This window comes from Cervus elaphus, chromosome 27 (assembly GCF_910594005.1).
Source record: "Cervus elaphus chromosome 27, mCerEla1.1, whole genome shotgun sequence".
NCBI classification, from domain to species: domain Eukaryota; kingdom Metazoa; phylum Chordata; class Mammalia; order Artiodactyla; family Cervidae; genus Cervus; species Cervus elaphus.
In genome coordinates, this window is record NC_057841.1 from 14,765,797 (window position 1) to 14,790,407 (window position 24,611).

A 24,611-nucleotide genomic window follows, 5' to 3' on the forward strand; every position below is an offset into this window, starting at 1 on the left:
GACCTCAAGAATCTTTAGAGTAAGAGGGAAAACGATGGTCTAAAAGGAGATAATAGAAAACATTTTATTATGTCTAGTTTCAAGACTGGTGCAAATGTTAAAATGCAATTTAAAGATCTTTATTCAACTTTAATACGTGAACTACCCATGACAGATGTCATACACAATGTTAGATATCTATGCATTTCCTTTCTTCTATTCAGTAAAACACAAAGTATATTGTACCCTCTATGTCCTTAAAATTATATCTCCAATCCTACCTGTATTTGGTATTATGTAGATCACTTAAAATTTCTCAATAGACATCCCTTCATATGTGAGTATAATATATTATATGAAATATACTCTTCTATATTAAAATCATGTGATTCTACTTGGATATATTATATTGATGCTTATAATAATAATGTTATTCAAATGTTAATAACTTTATTATGTAATATTGTGTTAATATCAATGCAACCTTATTTTTATATATTATGTATTTTGAAAAATAGTATACCATACACCAGGGGGCTTCCCTGGTGGCTCAGAGGTTAAAGCGTCTGCCTGCAATGCGGGAGACCCGGGTTCGATCCCGGAGTTGGGAAGATCCCCTGAAGAAGGAAATGGCAACCCACTCCAGTATTCTTGCCTGGAAAATCCCATGGACAGAGGAGCCTGGTAGGCTACAGTCCACAGGGTCGCAAAGAGTCGGACACGAATGAGCAGCTTCACTTCACTTCACATACCATACTCTACATTTTATTTAATATTTACACATATGTCTAGATACTGGCACTGATATTAAATCCAAGCAAGCTAACATGATTCAGAGTAATAGCGTGCTTTTTTTCTATATGGACCTGTTATGCATGGGGGGATAGGAGGGAGACTCCGGTTGGGAATTATATGTATCCTTATAGCTGATACATTTTGTTGTACAGAAGAAACCAACACGGCATGTAAAGCAGTTATCCTCCAATTAAAAATAAAAATTTAAAAAATAAAGAAATACAGATTCATAGTCCTGTATTCACCTGATTGGAAAATAAAACCAGGAGTGCTGACGCAGGTCAGAAATGTCGCTGGCTATCTCTCTAGGGCCCATTTCAGACATATTAATTGATAGCAGTTTTCCTTGTTAGCCTGAACTCAGCCCTGGGTATCTCTCAGTCTGACACTGCTGACAGCTGCCAACACTCTTCAATCAAAAGTGGACCATTATTTGCAACATTTTTTCCCTTCCCCTGAAATGTACGACCACTATAGGAAATTTGGAATATGGAAGATCGCAAACAAAGCCACAATAGTTCATCATTCAGAGATGCTTACTGCCACCGTTTCAATTCTTCCATTTTTACATTGAGTTTCAAATGACAGAGTATTATATTCCTGTTTTGTTATGATACAGAGGTATGCAATAGTGATAACTTAACTTTTAAATATTTCAATCATGTGCTTAATCTGAAAAAAATAACAAGTTATAACAATCATTCAAGTTTAATGGATATTATGTTTTGATATCTTTAGGTTGTATCAGAGGAGAAAAACGTCACAGATATTTCTAAACTTCAAATGTTAAACTGGTTTTTCTTTCTCTTAACTATCATACTAAATTTCGCGTGTTATTTTTATTTTCCTAGACTTATTTTAGAAAGTCAGTTTATGAGAATAATTTATAATGTATCATCTTATAATTTTGAAACATTTGGTATCATATGGTGCCTTAATTCAAACTTTGATTTTTTTAATACATTTTTTCTACATAATTCAGTTTATATTTGCCTCTAAGTGGACAAATTTAAAAATTTTTTTGAGGTATAAAGTGTTAAAAAAAATAGCTGTTAGTTTATAGATTCAACTAGCTTTCAAATATATACTAAATTTGGGCAAATTATCTCCACTGTGTCCGTGTATGTGCTCAGTCATGTCTAACTCTTTGTGACCCCGTGGACTGTAGTCTGCCAAAGTTCTCTGTCCATGGAATATTCCAGGCAAGAATATTGGAGAGGGTTGTCATTTTCTTCTCCAGGAAATCTTCCTGATGAAGAGAGCAAACCCGTCTTTTGTGTTTCCTGCACTGCAGGTGAATTCTTTACCTTTGAGCCACCTGGTATGCCCATTCAATGGTTGCCCAAATTTTTAATTTCATTAACTTATTATGGGAGTTCTGTTTTCTGTATATTTTCATCAACTGCTGGTACTAAAATTTTTAATACTTTCTGTGCATCATATTGATTTTACAAATATAAAATAAATCACTGTTATTTTTGTTGTTGAAAATATGTTTTAAATACAGTTAAAAATGCAGTGCAAATACTCATTAACCAATTTCAAGAATATTAATTATCAGGAGGACCAAAATTTATCAGTTGTTGACCAGAACAACAACGACTAGCAAAATTAGCAATATTTTTATTTATCACCTAGTAACCAATTCATATTAAATATTACAGATTCATAAAAATGTAAGGATAAGAATGTGTTTATACAAATCAAGATCTAGACAGTGTCCTCACTTTACACTTGCTCTTGTATCTTAAACATCTTTTAATCGAGCCCAATATCTTCTTTAAAACCCCACACTTTTTTTGTCAAACTACAACATGCTGAAGCCTCCCCAGCCCCATCCCTCTAGTTGTCACAGAGCACACAGGAAATTCCCACTGGCACTTTACATGTGCTAATGCATATATTTCAATGCGAAAGGACAGACTTTTGGACTCAGTAGCAGAAGGGGAGAGTGGGGATCTTCCCAACCCAGGGATCGAACCTGGGTCTCCTGCATTGCTCATTTATTCTTTACTGTCTGAGCCAGCAGGGAAGCCCTAATGCATATGTTTCAGCGCAAAAGAACAGACTTTTGGATGCAATGGTGGCGAGGAGAGTGTAGGAAGATTTGAGAGAGTAGCATTGAAATAAATCAGATTTTTTAAGCAGCAGTAGTGAGGCATAACTGACAGAACAAACCACACATATTCAGATTGATTTGGGTTTCCTTGACGATATTTATGCTTCTGTGAGACCATCATCACAATCAAGATAATGAACAAAGCCATCACCTCTTGATTTTCTCTTAAGACCGTCGGTATTCCCTCTTTCTTCTTCTTCTCCAGCTCCATGCTCTCTCAAGAACTTACCTGTTTTCTGTCATTGTAATACGTTTGAATTTCCTAGAATTATATACAGATAGAAGCATGCAATCTGAATTATCTTTTGTCAAGCTTCTTTTAATTCAGCCTAGCTATTGGCGATGTTACTTTGTGCATCAATAGTTCATTTATTTTTACTACTGAGCACTATTACACCCCATGGATAGACTACACTTAATACATTGAATTGTTGATAGGCATTTGATTTGCAGTCAGTTGGGCTATTTTAAATAAAGCTGCTTTAAACATTCTGGTAAATATCTTTGCATGGATGTGTAATTTTATTCATCTGGGGCAAATATCTTGAGGGTAGAATGGCTGGGTCACATGGTTGGTACATGTTTAAGTTTTTAACCTAAAAATCTGTTTTCTACACCGGTTGTGCCAGCTTGCATTCCCACCAGCAGTGTGTAAAAACTATATCCCATTTTGTGCTGTGGTCTATAGTCTTAATTATTTTACATTGATTGATTATGCTTTAAAATTTTTTTTTATATTCTCAGGGATTTTTATTGTTCAATGGGCATTTCAATAGAGGAGGCCAGTGTTAACTGCTCCACAATTATAACTATTTACTTCTCCTTAGTTCTATTGATATTTGCTTCATGTATTCTAAAGCTCTGATATTAAGTTCAGTTATGTTTAGGAATGTTAGGCCTGTTTGATAAATTTCCTTTTATAATCTTTATAAATGCTCTTGTTATGTCAGATGATATACCTCTTATCTTGAGGTCTTATTTCTGAGATACTGATACAGCATTTCAGTTAATTTATGATTATTATTTTATGGTATATTTTTCTCCTCCTTGTCCTTACAAGCTATCCATGTATTTATAATTACATGATTTGTTTAGTACATTGTTGGGTTACGTTTTTAAATCCCAAACTGACAAACACTACATGTTATTTATAGTGTTTTATTATGTCTTTTTACTGCAGTGATTCATTTGGTTGAATTTGCTATACAATCTTCAGTTTGCTTCTTCCCTCGCATTCTCCTCTTTATTATTGCACTAATAAAAAATTTCTAGAATCTTACTTTCCCTTTATTGGTCACATGATATGGCATTTTGTTTATTTTTAGTGATTGCTCTGCTGAATTTGGTGTGCACCCGTCATTTCTCACAGCTGCCTACTTGAGCAATTACTACATCACTTTACCTATAATATAAGAAGCTGAATAACAGATAGTGTAATTTCCCACATCCCTTTATTTTCACCATTATCATCGTTGATTTTATTCTACATGTTATATACCCGGTAATATTGTTACTAATTTATAAATAGTAGATATTTTTAAAGTATTAATAAAAATGCAAAACAGCTTTTTGTAATTATCTATACATATTTAATATTTCCTTCTAATTCATTACTTGATGTTGGTCCACGTGTCCTTCATTCTGAAGAGTCTCTAGTTAATAGTTCTATAGTGCAGTGGTGCTGTTGATTACTTCCCCTAACTTGCTGTATATCACCCTTATTTTGAAGGATATATAATTATAGGTTTGCAAGTTTTTCTCTCAGAACTTTTTGTCTGTCATTCTCTTTTCATCAGTTATTTCTGATGAGCATTTAATGGACATTCTCATTGTTTCCCTTTTTATCTTTACATTTTTAGTCATTTTACAATACCATGATTTTGTTTGGTTTTTTCCTTACTTGTTTGTTGAGTGTCTTTTTAAGTGTGATATTGTTCTGCAGACTTGAAAAACCATTGGTTATTATTATTTTCTCTCCTTTCTCTTTTGGACTCCAATTATATAGATGTTATACTATTTGAAATTGTTCCATAGTTATTGAAATTCTCTTTATTTTTAAAAATTATTTTTTCTGCTGCTGCTATTATCTCTCTACTTTAATTTGAATAATTAAAAAAATAATCTTTAAAGTCAATGGTATTTTCTTATATAATGTTCAATCTTTTGATATAACCATTTTGATTTTAGATATCATATCATTCAGTTCTAGGAGTTTCTTTTTTTTTTTTTTTTTGGTTTTTCTTTCTTTGTTATGTTGCATTATGTGGTCACTAAAATATTTGATTTAGACAGTTATCATCAATAACTGGCAAAACTTTAAGGGAAAGAGTGATGAGGAAATTCATAATAAATGATTCAAGTGCCAGGACATGAAGCTAATAATGAAACTTAGGAACAAGAACAACATCAAGACTGGAAATAAAACGTGACAAAACTAAGAAATTTTTGCCTTCACATATCAAGCAATATGAAATGTAGAGTATCAGTTATGAGTATTGTTGACAAATATGTAAAGGTGCCTCTAATCAAGATTCTACTAATTTAAAGTAAATAAAGAAATATATTAAACCACACTGTGGGGATGTAGTCAGAAAAATCCATAATGTGGGAAAATCTATAGGATCAATTACTTTTCTCAACACATAAATGGAAAAAAAAGTTAAATTTAGAGTGATGAGATGTGAATTAACTGAGATTTAACTAATGTCTCAACAAACTACATGGTGTGGAAATAGCTGTATCTTGACTCAAAGATGTTTAAATAATTTTAATTTGAGTATTGCTTGAATATTTGATTATATTGAAGACATTCTTAATTTTTAGTAGTCAATTTTGATTTTTAAAAAGGTACACACACACATATATAGCATGTGTGCCCAAGTTTGCTTGTGTGTGTCATTAAAATGATAGGACATTTCAAATTGTTTTTAATATCAGAAGATAGCCATGTATACAGATTAAGCAAGATTGATCATGTCTTGATAATTTTGAACCTAAATGATGGCGTATAGCTGTTCATTATACTATTCTATGCTTAGATGTATGAAGATATCGTAATATAAACTTAACTTTATAAAGTTTACCTGACATTTTAAGTGTAACACATATCACTGTTAGTGATAGTTTTCCAAATTTATGCAAAGTATCTTTTCATAAAGAAAACTGTACTTGTTACAAATGTTTTCATTATTCATTGCTATCAGAAATATGTGTTTTATCAATTTCTAGTCAACAGACATAATTAAAATTTCAAATATTGAACATAAGAGTAAAATTAATCTCAATTTTTACCTCAGGTGAATTTTTTCTTGATTTTCATTAAGTAAACTTATAACAAAGAATACATCTGCTTGAAGGAATTAGAGAGGGACCATGGAATTCCCATTAACAACAGTATGTTCTTTGTTAATTAGCCTTTTTTAACAACTCTTACTAACAAGAGCCAAAGACCTAAGAAATCTGTCAGGGACAATCAAAGATATGTGGAGAAAATTCAAGCAAGGTCATATGAAAAACTCCTAACTGAGAAAGATTTTATGACTTTTATGTTGATTAGGGCATTATTAGATCTGACAAAACTATTTTTCTTCCTTAATCCCAAACAAATCCAATTTGGTTATATGAAGACTATGTAAATATGGGAAATGCAAAGTTATTCTGTTTCATTTAAAGGTGAGAATTACCAATCATTTCATGGAGAGTTGGTATGATCAGTATCAGGTAAATGGAAAGTTCTAAATTGAAAAGTCCTTAGCTTTTTTTTTTTGTCATAATATTTAAATACTAAAAGATACCTTTCATCTCCATTTTACTTATTATAAACATTCAGCCATGTTACCCAAGCACTGTAATTTTTATTTTATTTTCTATAAATGGCTTTGTTTCTTTGTTAAGATAAAAAACATTTCTTTGGTATATATTTGCAGTATAAAAATATCTTAGAGTTTCTATCCACAAAGTGTTTCATAACATCAGTATTATGAATTAGTATAAAATTTTAAGTACCCAGATCTTAATTTGAATTTTCTTTTTATTTAATATTTAATTAGCTATGTAAAGTAACATAATTTGAGAAACGGAATGAGAAAATATTTCTATTGAAAAGGAGAAGAAATGTCACATTGTCGCCTGGTTTGATAGTTGATTTAATGGAATAGTTTGAGTTTTACTGAAATAGAGAGAAGTAAGCGGGTTAAACTTTTAAAAACATATCAGTGGTAGTTATCAGTCAAGGAGATTTCTAGGGCAACTTTTCCACCTTCAGGCAGATTTATGACAATAACTAAGCAGAAATTTGTAATTGTTCTGTTCAAATTATTGCTACAAAATATGATTAACTAGCTTACCTGGAAAATAAATGCATATTTTGTCCCATTTTCACAGATGCAAAAGTTGTACCATGCCTTCGATAATTCTGTGAGAAGTGTGTGTGTGTGTGTTTTAGGCAATTCAGAAGAATATATTTATTTATTTTTTTAAATTTATTTATTTTAATTGGAAGCTAATTACTTTGCAATATTGTAGTGGTTTTTGCCATACATTGACATGAATCAGCCATGGATTTACATGTGTTCCCCATCCTGAACCCCCCTCCCACCTCCCTCCCCATCCCATCCCTCTGGGTCACCCCAGTGCACCAGCCCCGAGCACTTGTCTCATGCATCCAACCTGGACTGGCGATCTGTTTCACATATGATAATATACATGTTTCAATGCTATCCTCTCAGATCATCCCACCCTCGCCTTCTCCCACAGAGTCAAAGTGTTATTTTTTAAATGTCAAAATATTGTTTTATTCTGTTCTCTAGGAATATGAAAGATACGTAAGAGTTGAAAATATTACAAGGGAGCTTATGAGTTTTGTTTGCAGCACACTGTCTCCTCTGAAGAGTACCAGTTGAAATCCAGAGAAAATGAATTGTTGGTTATTGCTGCCTTTTATGTTGGGAATTCCTCTCCTATGGCCTTGCATTGTAGCAGCAGAAAACTCTAAAACAGAGGAGGTGAGGCACCCAACGGGATCTCATTTGAGAATCAGGCGTGGCTGGATGTGGAACCAGTTTTTTGTACCAGAGGAAATGAACAAGACCAGACATCACATTGGCCAGGTACTGATTTTCTGAAAGTGCTACTGGAAATAACCTTGTAAATCTAATCGAATGCGTTGAGGAAACTTCCGTATTTGATGAATTTTTCATCTTCTCAGTGGAACTATTAGAAAGGCTCAAACAACAGCATACTGATTGTTTCATATTTGCAAACACCTGAAATAGTCACAGAACTTGAAGAATAGGGAAAGCTCTGCTTTTCAAATTCCACTTTAGTCTCTCATGTGAAAATGCAGCATTTATCAACATCTGGAAATCTGATGGTGTTATTTTTGGTAATGGATCAAAGCAACAGTAATGTTTACCAACAGTATTTAGCAGAATTTTCCATTATGCTAAGTGGGTGTTGATTTACCCCTCATTAAATTTTAATGAAATAGATTAATACCAAATCCTTTTACAGTCAGGTAGCTTCAAGAACCTACACACTTCATTTGATTAGTGAAGTTGAAGTAAAACCAATAATTATTTCACTTCTCTCTATAAAAACATTTTAAGAAAATGGCATTAATGACACAAAACATTTCCTATTTATGTTTTCAGTTTTTATTCTTATTTAATTTTCTTTAAACAGAGGTAATTATAATATCATGTCCTTCTTCTCTGTAAGGCTCTTTCTCTGGATGAATGAACTGAAATAAGTTTAACCGCTAATTAACTAGCACTAAAATTTAATTGGGCCCAAAGGGTGAAGCACTCAAAATTCATTAACTCCCTCCTTCTAGCCCTTTCAAGAGAACTTCTCTGTTAGTATGTTCTCTGGATTCCACACGAGTTCATCTAGCCTTCAGCCAAATATATGAGTACATTCAACCAATGACCTCGGCTAGGATTTTAGGCCGATTTCAGTCATTGGTGTGTGTGTGTGTACCTGCTATAAGTAATATTTCTCATACCTTTTTTGACTTTTAGTGGTAAGGCTCTAAGGGAAGCACATCAATGCAATCAGAATGAGGACTGGTGATGTGATTAATTCACATTTTCTTGTTTCTTTTTTTTTTTTTTTGCTCATTACAGATAACTTCCATTTCCTCCTTTCATATAGCATTTAGCTTTGTTTTTCATTTTGTAAAAATATTTATGAAAATATTCTAACAGATATCTTTCCTCTAAACAACCTCATTAGGCTTAAACAACATACAGGCAACTGTTTAAAAGAAAGTAATAGTGAATATTTACATGTTTGTAGTGACAGAGCTGGTAAAAAGACAATGTAGTTGACATGTCCAAAATCACTTTCTTTTTGATATATTTGTTAAAAGGGGTTAAAATTTGGAAGCACAATTAAGGAAAGATTCAGTCGTATTGATTTGCCAAATTGATAGTAAATACATAATTGAAAAGAATGGTTTTGAATGGAAATATAGAATATGTATAACCATGAAATTGAAATGTGTTTAACTTAAGCATTTTGTGACATAAATAGAAAGATGTTGAAATTATGGTTTTTATTTTAATTAAATCTGAATCCTAAAAAGATCAAGCTCACTGATCTATGACAATTAAACTGAATATACTTGAAATGCATTTATTCATGACTAAATCTGACTTTCCTTCATCATGATATTCGAACTACATTGAAATGATATTGGAAACCAGGGGCTGTGGTTCTTCTCATTTCTAATACTTATTTTAGAACATACATTTGTTTTCCTTAATTTCTTATCATTAGGGCATGTGGACTTCACTTTTATAAATAATTAAGGACTTTCAAAATTTAAGAGCTGTAATTCTTTTTTCATTATTTCCAATTTGTTTCTTTTATTGTAAAACAGTGATTCAAGAAAACACTATAATTATTAAATTATTCATTTTGATATCTTGAGTTATTCTCCTCACATAGAAAAATGTATTAATTAGTCCAGAATAATGATACATTGTACCTTGAGCTGTGAGAAAAATTATGAAATTAAGCTTGTATCTATTGGTTAAATGTGTACATTTTCAGAGAAGCTCTTACTTTGAAGAAGGGCATATTCATAAATAGTGCTCCCCAGGTGGCACAGTGGAAAAGAATCCACCTGCCAATGCGGTAGATATGAGTTCGATCCCTGGGTCAGGAAGATCCCCTGGAGGAGGAAATAGCAAACCACACCAGTATTCTTGCCTGGAAAACTCCATGTACAGAGGAGAACATGCACACATCAGTATTCTTGCCTGGAATAACATGGACAGAGGAACCTGGTGGGCTATATTCCATGAGGTCACAAGGAGTCATACATGATTGAGCACACACACACATTCATAAATTGGAATATGAATAAGGAATCAAGAAAACCATGGATTCACGATAATTAGGAGGTTACTCTCTAATGCTTCTTTTCTTTATGTAAAATAAGTTAGATATGAAAAATCATGTAGTATTATCTATATCATAACCCTTTTTAATGTATAAAATTCAAAATTCCATTAGCACTATGATGAATAAGCTATTTAGTGAGAGCCAAAGAATAGGTACATTTGAGAATTAAGTGGACTATATTGGAAAGAAAGAATTAGATCTAATTTGGCTAAAATTTGAGGACTAAAAGACCATGTAACATAGTGGTTTCTAAGAGGGGAGGAGCTATGTAGGCAAGGGTCTGGGGTCAAACAGGGCTTTGGTCCAAATCATAATTCAACCCCCAAACCATACAACTCTGTGAAAGTTTTTGCATTTTTAAATCTCACTTCTCTTCTCTATTCAAAGAATTTATTAAGTCAACAATATGTATTACACAATATTAGTATGAGGATTAATTGAAAAAACTAATATAAAGCAATTTTCAGATTTTATGGATGACTGAGATTATTATCATAGTCTCAACATGCTCCCTAATTTTCTTACTAATATTTCCATGTCTTCTATGTGTTTTTAGCCTAGAGATAGAGCATCACTATTTAAATTTATGTAAGTCATTATCTCTTTAACTGTCTCTAGATCTGGATCTAATATAAATATTTGAGAGTATGATTTTAATGACTAAAAATGTAATCATCTGAGTAAACATGAACCGACTGTGTTGTGCATAATGTATAAAAGAGACTTTGTTTTTCAATCTTTATCGTTTCTAATTGGAATCATCAATTTAGAGTAATAAAATTTGTATAGTGATTTACAGTGAAAATTCAGAGTCATCTGCCTGGTGATAGATTTTAATCTTAAACTTAACATTTCACCTCATTTAATAGAATATGGGAATTCTATGAAATTATTAGTTTGGAGAATAATTAGCAAACATGAAAATGAAACAATGAAAATATTTTAACATATCTGGACAATAAACCATCTCTCTTTGCACTTGCAGCTGAGATCTGATTTAGACAAAGGAAACAACTCTTTCCAGTACAAGCTTTTGGGAGTTGGAGCTGGAAGTATTTTTGTCATTGATGAAAGAACAGGTGACATATATGCTGAACAGAAGCTTGATAGGGAGGAACGGTCCCTCTACACTCTCAGAGCCCAGGTAATCGACACCAATACTGGAAGGGCTGTGGAACCTGAGTCTGAGTTTGTCATCAGAGTGTCGGATATCAATGACAATGAACCAAAATTCCTAGATGAACCTTATGAGGCCATTGTACCAGAGATGTCTCCAGAAGGTACTGCATATTAATTTACATCAAAGATGTACCTGTTAACAATGAAAACAGATTTAAAATTTCAAGCATATGTTTTGAACATGAATTATTTAAAGTTCTACCTGGGTACTTCCTTCTGCAAATCTGTTAAGTTAAACATTTGAAAATTTTGACTATACACTAAAATTTTATAAGCAATGATGCTATTTATTAATAGGTAATTTGTCTTGTTAAAATATAATTTCAGTCTTCAATAAAAAAAGGTTAAACATGTTTGAGTGATACATGAAATTATTTAACTTGTTCGCTTATTAGTTTCTTCCATATAAGAATTTACTTTCCAAAATAAACTATACTTTTGCATCTCAAAAAAACATATAAGATCATCTCCATTTAAAAATAAGAGAAACAATTTTATAAGACAAAAAATCCCTAAATTTATTCAAACAATTGATCATGAAAACTAAAAACAAAACATTTGAAGATCTCTGTGTAGCCACATCCACTTTTAAATTCTTTTTCAAACCCAATATCACTTTAATAAATACTTTAAGTATAAATACTTGTAAAGGAGAATGCTTTCCATGAGATATAATAATTGACTGCCTTAGAAATCAGAATTGTTTCCAATGGGGGAAAATTATCATATAATCATACAAAGTTATCTGCTCTTTCTTTGTTAGAAAATTGTAATAAAACAACAAATAGTATATAAATTTTAATTCATAAAAAGTATTTATTTGTGATAAACTTGAATTTATTTAAGTGTGATTTATTAATGATGATTTTTAAATTATGTTAAGGTGCTTTAAAACTGCCTTATCTGAACATTTGATTCATTATCCAGCATGTCTAAAAATGTAGATTCCATAATATACTTTCCTGATTCTTCACCTTTTAACAACTAGCAATTTAAAGACCTATTTCTACATGTATTCAGAACATAGATTTTTAACAACAGCATAAACAAATTTAGCTGTGTAATATATATCAAGGCCAATTATCCTTAGATACAAATGATGAATTAATATTGTCCTGTCTGATCACTAGGCAGTGATATATTTCCTTTTCTCCTTCCATCCTTATCCTCCTCCTCCTCCTTTTCCTCCTAGCTCTTTTCTTTTCCTTCTTCAACCAACATATATTATAGATCTAACATGTTCTAGGAATTTTTTGTGAGACTGGGGATTCGATTGTAAAGGAAATATATGAAGTAATTGCTAGTTAACAGAGCTTATATTTTAATTATAGTGCACAAACTGTAAGCAACTATTTTAAAGAAGCCAGGTAATATTTGACCTTATATGTTATTAAACTGTTAAGTATGAGAAAATATGATGATGGCTAATTGACTGGACAAAGTGGAGTCATTTAGGAGGTAATATTTAAAGAAAATGATCCAAAGGGGCCAGCCATGCCATGTTCTGGGAAAAAAAATTCCCATGGCACAGTGAGGAGAACAGCAGAGGGCATGGCAATGGATGAGATCTCCTTGTTGAAGAATGTAGGTAGGGAAAAGGAAAACATTGGGGTTTCAGAACTGCTAGATATAAAGGAGTTGCCTGGTGAAGCAGAATCACCAGGCATTGGACAGTCCTATAAGAAAAGAAAGACATGAGAAGCGATATTGCAAAAGAAGAGATCCTCCAGCTGCATGGAAGCTGCTGTGAGGTTGAATAAAATCAACAGATAAGGGTGATTTTTTTTCAAGCATTTGTACAAGTTTACATGTAAATTTACATACATAAAATACATTTTTGTAAGATGATATGTCTGATAAAGTGGGCAAAGTCAAATATCATCTTAAATTTATTTCCATAAAGTCCTTTGTAAAAACTACCTTTAAGATTAAGAGGCTATTCAGAACAACAAAGTTTATTTAAATTTTGCATATTTGAGAAAATATCTCAAGGATAATATAGGAAAACAGCATCAACTGTCAATGTAATGGATAGAATGCAGACGTTCTATATTGTATATTTTGTTGTTATAAACTGTGCTTCCCAGGGGGCACTAGTGGTAAAGAACCTTCCTGCCAATGCTGGAGACATAAGAGACATAGGTTATTATATTACATGCTATGCTGTAAGTTTATTAAAGGAAGAAGTAGACTGAGAAGTTGCTCTTAATAAAATCTGAGAAAATGATTTTTTGTAATTATACTTTCTTCATTTAACAAGATAGATAAAAATTGATTTAAGAGATCTTTAGACTTCAAAAGTCCAATCATTGGCTCTTTGCATTTACAAATAGTTTGGTCATCTGTGACCAAGCTGCAGTGACAGCTCAGAAATTCAGTGACCTTTGGCTCTTTCAGTCACCAAGCGAAGGTTTTCCGTCTCTCTGTTATACTTTCCTTGCTAATTGAACTTCAAGAATTTATTCAATTTAAGTTTTTAAGAGTTGCCATAAATTTCCCAATTCTAATTAATAGATGGTGTCATAAGATAGAATATTAGGAGTTAAGGGTGAGAAAATTCAGTGTACACATACACAGGTTTTGGGTTATTGCTCCTTCCCTTAGCACAAAATTTTCATGATCATTCTGCATTGTCACAGTGATTCTAAGCAGGTGATCAGCTATCCAGTTCTACCAAGGACCACCTTAGTCAAACCTATATATATACATATATATATATATATGTATAGGCAACTTGTACTAGAAGCATTTGTCACTGATTTTTAATTTAAAAAAATATTAATTCTTACATTACAATAAGCCAGAGTGAATTTTGTAGACATCTACTGTTTTACTTCCAGTTTCTTTCATGATGTATGAGACATACAGGCAGTGAATGCAGTTCTTTTTAAGACATGATTAAACTGAATGGGGGCTATATGATAAAACACAGTTAATCTAAGAAACTGATCAAATGATGCAAATGTGGATGAAGAATATCCTGATGATATACTTCAGGTTAAAATAGCCTGCATAAGATAACTTTCATTAATGTACATATAGGTCATTTATCCTTTAGAAATATATTTATTTCTAATATAATTTAGAGAGAATTTAATTTTTCACCTATTAATGTTGTTGAGTCAACATTATCAGTTTTAGTGTGAGTACATTAAAATGTTGATCAAATGAATAAATTGAGGCTAAAAAGGTTAGATTATATGTATGACATATACTATGCTTCATACACTGATAGAGTGAGTAATGCATATTAAAGATGATACTCAACCACCAAGTGTCTGTCTTTACTGGTAATACAAGGAAGTGGACACTTTAAACAATCATTGATTATTTCCATGAAAGACACATCATTGGCTTCGTGGTGATTTTGCAACTTCCTGTGTACTGCATAACATTCCTGACTGCAAGATCTTCATGACCCAGATAACCATGATGGTGTGATCACTCAACTAGAGCCAGACATCCTGGAATGCAAAGTCAAGTTGGCTTAGGAAGCATCACTATGAACACAGCTAGTAGAGAGATGGAATTCCAGTAGATCTATTTCACATCCTAAAAGACGATTCTGTGAAAGTGCCACACTGAATAGGCCAGCAAATCTGGAAAATGTACCAGTGGCCACAGGACTGGAAAAGGTCAGTTTTCACTCCAATCCCAAAGAAAGGCAATGCTAAAGAATGTTCAAACCACTACACAATTGCACTCATCTCACTCACTAGCAAAGTAATGCTCAAAATTCTCCAAGCCAGGATGCAACAGAATGTGAGCCATCAGCTTCCAGATGTTCAAGCTGGATTTAGAAAAGGCAGAGGAACCAGAGATCAAATTGCCAACATCTGCTGGATCATCAAAAAAGCAAGAGAGCTCCAGAAAAACATCTACTTTTGCTTTATTGATTACACCAAAACCTTTTAGTGTGTGGATCACAACAAACCGTGGAAAATTCTACAAGAGATGGGAATACCAGGCCACCTTACCTGCCTCCTGAGAAATGTGTATGCAGGTCAAGAAGCAACAGTTAGAACAGGGCATGGAACAACAGACTGGTTCCAAATAGGGAAAGGAGTACGTCAAGGCTGTATATTGTCACCCTGCTTGTTTAACTTACTGCAGAGTACATCATGAGAAATGCTTGGCTGGATGAAGCACAAGCTGGAATCAAGATTGCCGTGAGAAATATCAATAACCTCATATATGCAGATGACACCACCCTTATGGCAGAAAGCAAAGAAGAACTAAAGAGCCTCTTGATGAAAGTGAAAGAGGAGACTGAAAAAGTTGGTTAAAACTCAACATTCAGAAGATCATGGCATCTGGTCCCATCACTTCATGGCAAATAGATGGGGAAACAATACAAACAGTAACAGACTGTATTTTGGGGGCTACAAAATCACTGCAGATGGTGACTGCAGCCACGAAATTAAAAGACGCTTACTCCTTGGAAGAAAAGTTATGACCAACCTAGAAAGCATGTTAAAAAGCAGAGACATCACTTTGCCAACAAAGGTCCGGCTAGTTAAAACTATAGTTTTTCCAGTAGTCATGTATGGATGTGCAAGTTGGACTATAAAGAAAGCTGAGTGCTGAAGAATTGATGCTTTTGAACTGTGATGTTGAAGAAGACTCTTGAGAGTCCCTTGGACAGCAAGGAGATTCAACCAGCCAATTCTAAAGATCAGTCCTGAATATTCATTGGAAGGACTGATGCTGAAGCTGAAACTGCAATACTTTGGCCACCTGATGTGAAGAACTGACTCATTGAAAAGACTCTGATGCTGGGGAAGATTGAAGGCAGGAGGAGAAGGGGACGACAGAGGATGAGACGGTTTGATGGCATCATCGACATGATGGACATAAGTTTGAGTAAGCTCCAGGAGTTTGTGATGGACAGGAAAGCCTGGCGAGGTGCAGTCCATGGGGTCTCAAGGAGTTGGACACGACTGAGCAACTGAACTGAACTGCGAGTCAATGTACAATTTCTCTTATACATGACAAGTCCTCACAAATAATATAAATATACAAAATATTATCAAATGATTTGTATTTCTTAATTGCTTTGATGCATATTTATTATTACTGCTTATATTAATTTAGTATTTTTGAAGATTTCTACAGTTTTTAAATTACTGATTAAGAATGTATACAGGCTTACCTCTCTCTACTGACTTTTTTTAGAGAAAATATTTATAAAGTATTTAGAGGTCTTAAAGTTGATTAATCTGTATTTAATGAAATGTTATGCCAATAAAACTGAAACAGGAGAAAAGAAAGACAGAAACTGAAGAAAATAAATTAGATAATTAGAGCGATGTTAGAATTGACCATTCCTAAATTCCTTCTAAGTTTTATAGCTGATATTTACAAATTATGAGTACGAATGAAGCAAGACTTTATGAAATTAATTTTAGAAGTTCTGCCTCAAATTTGTGTCATCTTAATTTATTTTACATTTATTATTTTCATGGTAAAAACAGAGAACATAGTGCTTCAAAAATGTGTGTTTCCAACAAGACTCATAATGCTAGATTCCATATTTACAAAAAATCATTAGAAAGCACAATTAAATAAATATATTTAATTTAACCATTGATTTTAAACATACAAATATTTATTTCCCATGAATTTTATTGATTGTTACTAAATTAGATTAAGAATGCTTACCTTATCAAGCTGGTAGATTTTTACATTGCACTATAAAAGAAAATTCATTAAAGTAGGCATTTTGTTGAAGGAAATATTAGCCAAATAATTCTGCTTATTTTCAGCTTGACACTATGTCAAGATCATTTTAATAATCTTTATTAATATTTTTATTAAATTCTATAATTTTTTGGAGAACTGGTTACAATATGGTTTTTGAAGAAAAACTGCTTTTAAATTTCCCTTTTACTCCACTAATAAAACATCTTTGAATAATCCTTAATTATATATTTTAGTGGATCACTTAATATTTAGGTTGCATTAGATCATGGATCTACACATTTAAAATTCTATATTGTATTTGGGAATAAGGGCTATTTTTTATAAAGTGATATTTTCATGTCTAAACAAAAATATATTTGTTTCATAATCCAGAAAAAGGAGGGCTAGTCTTTCGTTGCATATCATCATCTTGCTTGCTAAAGAAAGAATATCTTAGAGAACTAGGATCCATTTTCAAAAAGACCAGAGGCTTAATTTCTTGTAACTATTCATGTTCTCTTCAGGAACGTTAGTCATCCAGGTGACAGCAAGTGACGCTGATGATCCTTCAAGTGGCAATAACGCTCGTCTCGTGTACAGCTTACTACAAGGCCAACCATATTTCTCCATTGAACCAACAACAGGTATTCCTGAATGAAATAACGTGCAATTCAACACGATTCTAAGTTGGCAAACATCAGAGCAAAAATTCTCTGCATACAAGTGTGTTGTAAAGTGGACCAAATGTTTCCATAAACAAGGAGGTTGTAATGTAATCGTAAGCATTTAATTATTTTTAATTTTTTAGCTGATTTTTCTAAGGTTGGGAGATTAGGTTTTTCACATCCATACCACAAATTATTTGTGTATGGGTTATAAAGCATATCTAAGGTTTATTACAATTTAAAAATATGGGGAAAAGACATTTACAAACAATTGACAAAAAATTGATACACAGAAAGCCTGCAAGCATATTAAAATTGTGCAACCTTATTAGTCATCATGGAAATGCAAATTGAAATCACAGAGTACCACCTGTACACCTAGCCAGAGTGAGGTTAATCCTGACTTTATGGCTGGGTGTGGAAACTTAAAATTAATAGCTCTGTGTTTTATGTCCTTCTGATTTACATGAATATAGCATTTGGTTTTCCTATCCTTGCTTCTCCAATCTCTGTTAATCAATTGAATACTTTATAGAATAAATAAAGCAAAAATCTCTCTCTTTATATCTATTAAACACATAAGAATTACATAACATTGGTTCATTCAACAAATATGACTTCTTTGGTCACTGCAAAGATTAAGTCCACATAAATATGCTTATGGTCTTTAAAGGTGAAACAAAGAAGTACCTAACTAACTACCCATAAATGTGGCAAGTACAAAAAGCAGTAAAATTCTATGGTTGTTAATGAGACAATTATTATATCCATATTGATGACAAGAAAAGCTTTAAGCAATTAAAGTATGTGTTGGGTCTTTAAGCATTCTTTATTGATTCATTCATTCAGCAAATATTAAATGTCTTAGCCTTTATCAATCAGGTGTCTTGTGAGAATCAGATTCTGAAAAATATGATTTGAGTGACTATATTCTTAATTCTCCCAGGATAATACCTAGTTTCTATTATCCTGAATGTATAAGTTAAAGTTATTTTAATACATGCAGTGAATGGATGCCTGAAGACATTAGGTTTTCATTCTCTTACACGATCTTGGTTGAGAAGGGCCAAATATGCAACAGGCGTTGTGTTTACAACATACTACATTTACAGCCGTACAACACTGCAATATTAAAAAAATAAAAATAAAAGGAAACAACAGGAATTCTTTTTTCTTGGAATTTAAATATAAATATTAAGCATTTGCATATTGATAAATACATGCATACAGTTTGTGTGTATCATGAAGTAAAATAAACAAGGTTCAATAGAAGAAAGTAAGCACTATTTCATATTGTCTGGCAAGGCAGAATACGCTGAAAACAGGATGCTGAGCTGAGCCTATGACCAAAGTGAGGAGTGGAAGGCATTCCAGGTTGTGGGAAATCCCTGAGAAGGGGAACTGTTGAAGCTCTTAGACTACCCAGGCACCAGGGTGAGGAAATACAAGGGGAGGGAGACAGAAAATGGGTTGTCTGTGACGTAGGCGTGTGCCGGGTGGCACTCGACCTTCTCAGCCATTTCAAGCATTGTCTTTCCCCCCCTAGTCCTCACTGGCTTCTGAAATATTATATGTTGAGAAAATTTGCTAAAGCAATTAATTTCATTAGAAGAGGAGCTGTAGAGTGAGCAGCAAGGCAATTGAAAGCCAAAACACAGAAGAGTTAAATTTTGGAGTGTGTAAGAGGATCTAGGAATATATTTAAATTTGTTCATTCTAAAGATGAGAAGAAAAGAAAATGAAGTAGGCAATATAAGTTGAAGCCTCTACACATGGGAAGTGAAGGCCTTTGTGTTCCTCTCAGTCTCCACACCTTTGGATATATAATTCAAAAACTCTAATATTATTCACCTTTGCTAACATCAAATACAATTCTCCATTGAGTCACACCTAGGGAAGACAGTAGCAGCATCTGTTTCATAATATTCTATGGTTTCCATATTGATTACACATACTAGAATACAATTGTGAAACACCAGTCCACAGTTAAAATATCATCATAGTGAAGTCCAATTTATCCTTCCTTTATTTTTGTTCAGGTATCACAGTTTTTAATCAATACCTTTGCCCAGACATTGTTGAAGATTAGCCATTCTCTTTCTTATATTTGTATTATGTGTTCCCCAAATCTTTACAATTGCATTTTGCCCACCTATTCACCACCTTAAGTTTCTCCTAGGTTTTTTCAACAATGATTAACTTTTTAATAAATAATTTTATAGAAAGTGCACACTTAATATGACAATTTCATGGTCCAGTGTGGATTTGAATATCTCTGTTGGTAGATTATGAGTAACTGTGAATCGAAGATAGCCCTTCTTCATATGTTATGACTCAAAATAAATTTTAAACCACAGGTGCACAGTATTTTTGGCATAAATTTAGCATTTTAATTTACACACATATCCATAATAAACCAACTTCTTCCAAGTTTAGGGGAACAGTTAATTGTAGCACCCTAGTTTTAGGTCAGAGAAGCAAAGCAGAAAAATAAGACTTTCTTCTCTCCCTGTGGTTTATCTTAACATAGTGTTTTACTAAGGATTTACTACTATTAGTATTGTGATGACTACTCTAAACTCTAGGCAGAGTTGGTGATTAGTTTATTGTCATATTTTTATCTCCAGGGCAGCATCTGGCACATTGTAATGATTCAAAAGGTGTCAAACAAGTGATCTTATGTTTAAATTCTTAAGAAATTAACTAGGGAGATGCCATGGTTAATCATGAAATAATAATTGTAGTTTGTTACCTTTTTAAAGGAAAAATAAGAATATCTTCTAAAATGGATAGAGAACTGCAAGATGAGTATTGGGTGATTATTCAAGCCAAAGACATGATTGGTCTGCCTGGAGCACTGTCTGGAACAACAAGTGTATTAGTCAAACTTTCTGATGTCAATGACAATAAACCCATATTTAAAGACAGTAAGTAAGAAGTACCCTAACAAATGATTTTTGAAAGTATGGCAAACAGCATAGACTAAATCTTGATTTGGCAATGTGTTAGAGCATCTGCTTTCAGATTTAGGATCGTGTCCCTCTCTCCTCAAGAGTAATGTGTTGGCAATTTTTAATTTGTGCAATCAAGTAAATGATTCTTTTAACTTCCCCACAATGATAGATACACGATAGCACACTTAAACTCTTACTTCCTGAAAACAGCAAAATATTATCAACTTTAAAGTAACATTTCTCCCACTTAAAGAAAGAGAAAGATCTCACAAGGCAGTCCGTGTAGTGACTCGCTGCAATGTGCTTCTAAAGAAATCAAGAATCCCTTTAAAGGAAAATTGTATTGAATGTACTCCTTTTTTTTAATTATAAGATTTATTCTTTAGGATATTATCATTCCTGATGATTTTTTACATTTCAGCATAAGTTACAAATGATATACGAGTGACTAATTTTTAATAAGTTTTATGCAAGTTATTTCTGAAAAGTAAAGAAAGGAAGCTTATTTATTTTTATTTGTGTCAATGTATCTCAAATATAACTGCCATTATTTTTTTTTCAATAAAAAGAATAGAGTCATCTGACACCAGCATGGTTTTTCACAACCAACTATTGTGTCTCCATCATTTTTTCTTTTTAAAATTATTTTATTGATGTACAGTTTGGGCTTCCCTGGTGGCTCAGACAGTAAAGAATCCACTTGCAATGCAGGAGACCTGAGTTCAGTCCCTGAGTTAAGAAAATCACCTGGAGAAGGGAATGGCTACCCACTCCAGTATTCTGACTTGGAGAGTTCCATGGACAGACGAGCCTGGTGGGTTACAGTCCATGGGGTTACAAAGAGTTGGGCATGACTTAGTGACTTTCACTTTCATAATTGATTTACAGTGTTGTGTTAATATCTACTATACAGCAGAGTGATTCAGTTATACACATATATACGTTCTTTTTCACATTATTTTCCTTTATTATTTATCACAGGGTATTGGATACAGTTCCCTGTGTTCTACAGGAGGACTTGTTTAACCATTCTCTGTATAATAGTTTTCACCAGTTAGTTCTAAACTTCTAATCCATCCTTTCCCCGACTCCCCATCTCACTTGGCAACCACAATTCTGTTCTCTGTATCAGTAAGTCTGTTTTTGTTTTGTTCAGTTCAATTCAGTTCAGTCACTCAGTTGTGTCCAGATCTTTGCGACCCCATAAATCGAAGCACACCAGGCCTCCCTGTCCATCACCAACTCCTTAAGTTTACCCAAACCCATGCCCATCGAGTTGGTGATGCCATCCAGCCATCTCATCCTCTGTCGTCCCCTTCTCTTCCTGCCCCCAATCCCTCCCAGCATCAGGGTCTTTTCCAATGAGTCAACTCTTCGCATGAGGTGGCCAAAGTATTGGAGTTTCAGCTTCAGCATCGGTCATAAGTTCATTTGTGTCATATTTTAGATTCCACATATAAGTTACAGCATATGGCATTTGTCTTTCTCTTCCCAACATACTTCACTTAGTATAATAATCTGTAGGTCCATACATGTTGCTGCAGATGTTCTTATTTCATTCTATTTTATGGCTGCATACTTCTACATCTTTCTCTTTCATTTCAACTGTGATTAATGCAATCCAAGTTCATATTCTCAAAAATCAAACTGCTACACTTAGAACTCAACTGTTTGCTTTTAGACTCTACTTTCTTCAATTCATACTTATATTTATTGGTAATTTTAGGTTTCAGAGAATGCCTGAGTAAAATTGAAAAACTTTTTATCAAATATAATTTGGCATTGTTGAAGGACACAGTAGAAAATAAATCCATGAATATTGAGAAGCTATGAGTATGAATGGGCTTCCCTGATGGCTCAGACAGTAAAGAAGCTGCCTGCAATGCAAGAAACCTGGGTTTCATCCTTGGGTCAGGAAGATCCCCTGGAGAAGGGAATGTTCACCCATTCTCCCTGGAGAATCCCAAGGACAGAGGAACCTGGCAAGCTATAGCCCATGGGGTCACAAAGAGTTGGACATGATTGACTGACTCACACACACACACACACAAATATGTATAGAAATTTGGAACTTATGTGTAGTGGTGAAAGAACTTTCTAAGATATCTTTAAAGAGAAAATAATAAATACTCAAAAAGATATGAGGGAAATGTTTAGACTGCAAAATATAAAGGGAGAGTGAGGTGTATTTAGAATAAGCAATTAGTGAAAAGAGTGGGTATGTTTTTTTCTGACAGCGCATTAAATAAAGGCAGGGTGCTATATTTGGAAGTTCTTTATGTTAATTATCTGTGCGAAATATCCTGAATTTTGTTTTTGAAGGTTTATATCGCTTGACTGTCTCTGAATCTGCACCTGTTGGGACATCTATAGGAAAAATCATGGCATATGATAATGACATAGGAGAGAATGCAGAAATGGACTACAGCATCGAAGACGATTCAAGAACATTTGACGTCATTACCAATAATGAGACCCAAGAAGGAATAATTATACTAAAAAAGGTATGTGCATTAAAGTTGTTTCTTTTGCATAATAATGCAAAATCAAATCAGAAATACATATAATTATATTGTGTAACCAGTTAGTGTTTGTTTCAATTAAGTAATTAAATTAAGACTCAGTGATTTACAGTTTACAGAACAAAGGAAAGATATGTGTGCTTTTAAAAAAATTCTAAGATGTTTCATTTTTTAGAATATTAACATATATGATTATTGTCTACATTTTAGCATAAATTACAAATCATACTTTAAAAATAGCTAATTATCAGTTTTGTGCAAGATACTTCTGAATAAATTAAGAAAAAGTTCAGTTATTTATATTTCTATTGATATATTTCAGATATAACTGAGGAGAGAGTTATTACAGAGCTCCTTGAGTTACACTGTAGGAGAGGTTTTGAAAAAGATTTCAAAGAGGACAAATTTAAAGATTTTAAGAGGACAAACTTTTCAAAAATATCTTAAATAACAGGAAATTAATTCTCAACTCCCTATTTATACTCAGAAAAGTATAGTTTTAATCCTTAAAAAAAACTAATTATTAACCAAATACATTTTGTAATAGATGTAAATAACAAAATACACATAACATAGGGATTTTCTCCACAACTACTAAGTAATGACAATCTCATTGGGATCCAAGAACATAAGTAGTAAAAACCTAACTGGAAAGCTCCTGAGACTTAATTTAACAACAAAACCTTTCTTTTCCCCTAAGTAATTCCTTGGGTTTTCTCTGTATACTGTATTACTTTGCAGAATGTGAATTTTGAGGACCAGAACCACTATCGTATTAGAGCAAAAGTTAAAAACTCCCAAGTTGATGAGCAACTCAGGGAATACCACACTGAAGCTTCCACCACTGTCATCAAGATCCAGGTGGAAGATGTTGATGAGCCTCCTGTTTTCCTCCTCCCATATTACATCTTTGAAATCTTTGAAGAATGCCCTCATGGATCCTCTGTAGGCACGGTCTCTGCCACTGATCCTGATCAGAGGAAATCTCCTATTGGGTATGTCTGGAAGCCCAGCTTCACATTGATAAATGAGGGAACACAGATTAGCTTGAAAATAAAATTTTTTATAAGTGGAACAAGGATATATCTAGACCTATATTTCTCTCTATGGTCATTTATAAAATTTGCAACAGTTTAAAGAAGTCAAAACAGGAAACCTCACTATTGGTTAAGATGCAAATAAATAAGCACTTGCAAATATGGACAAGAGAGAGGCAGTGCACTGAAATTCAGTGCAATCAACTCTATTAATTGGGATAGGGATGTGAGGGAAAAGAAACCCTCGATTATGCCAAGTCAGAGCAGAA

General features: G+C 33.2%; 1 protein-coding gene across 1 annotated transcript in view; it reads left to right on the forward strand.

Annotated features, from left to right (window-relative positions):
- CDH19 (cadherin 19) overlaps positions 1 to 24,611 on the forward strand; it is a 71,309-nt gene that overhangs the window by 15,535 nt on the left and 31,163 nt on the right. The window contains exons 2-7 of the mRNA XM_043889528.1: positions 7,702 to 8,001; positions 11,289 to 11,583; positions 17,689 to 17,808; positions 20,592 to 20,756; positions 23,106 to 23,287; positions 24,047 to 24,300. Coding sequence (XP_043745463.1) covers positions 7,807 to 8,001; positions 11,289 to 11,583; positions 17,689 to 17,808; positions 20,592 to 20,756; positions 23,106 to 23,287; positions 24,047 to 24,300 — 1,211 coding nt within the window. The 5' untranslated portion in view covers positions 7,702 to 7,806. The remainder of the gene's footprint in view (positions 1 to 7,701; positions 8,002 to 11,288; positions 11,584 to 17,688; positions 17,809 to 20,591; positions 20,757 to 23,105; positions 23,288 to 24,046; positions 24,301 to 24,611) is intronic.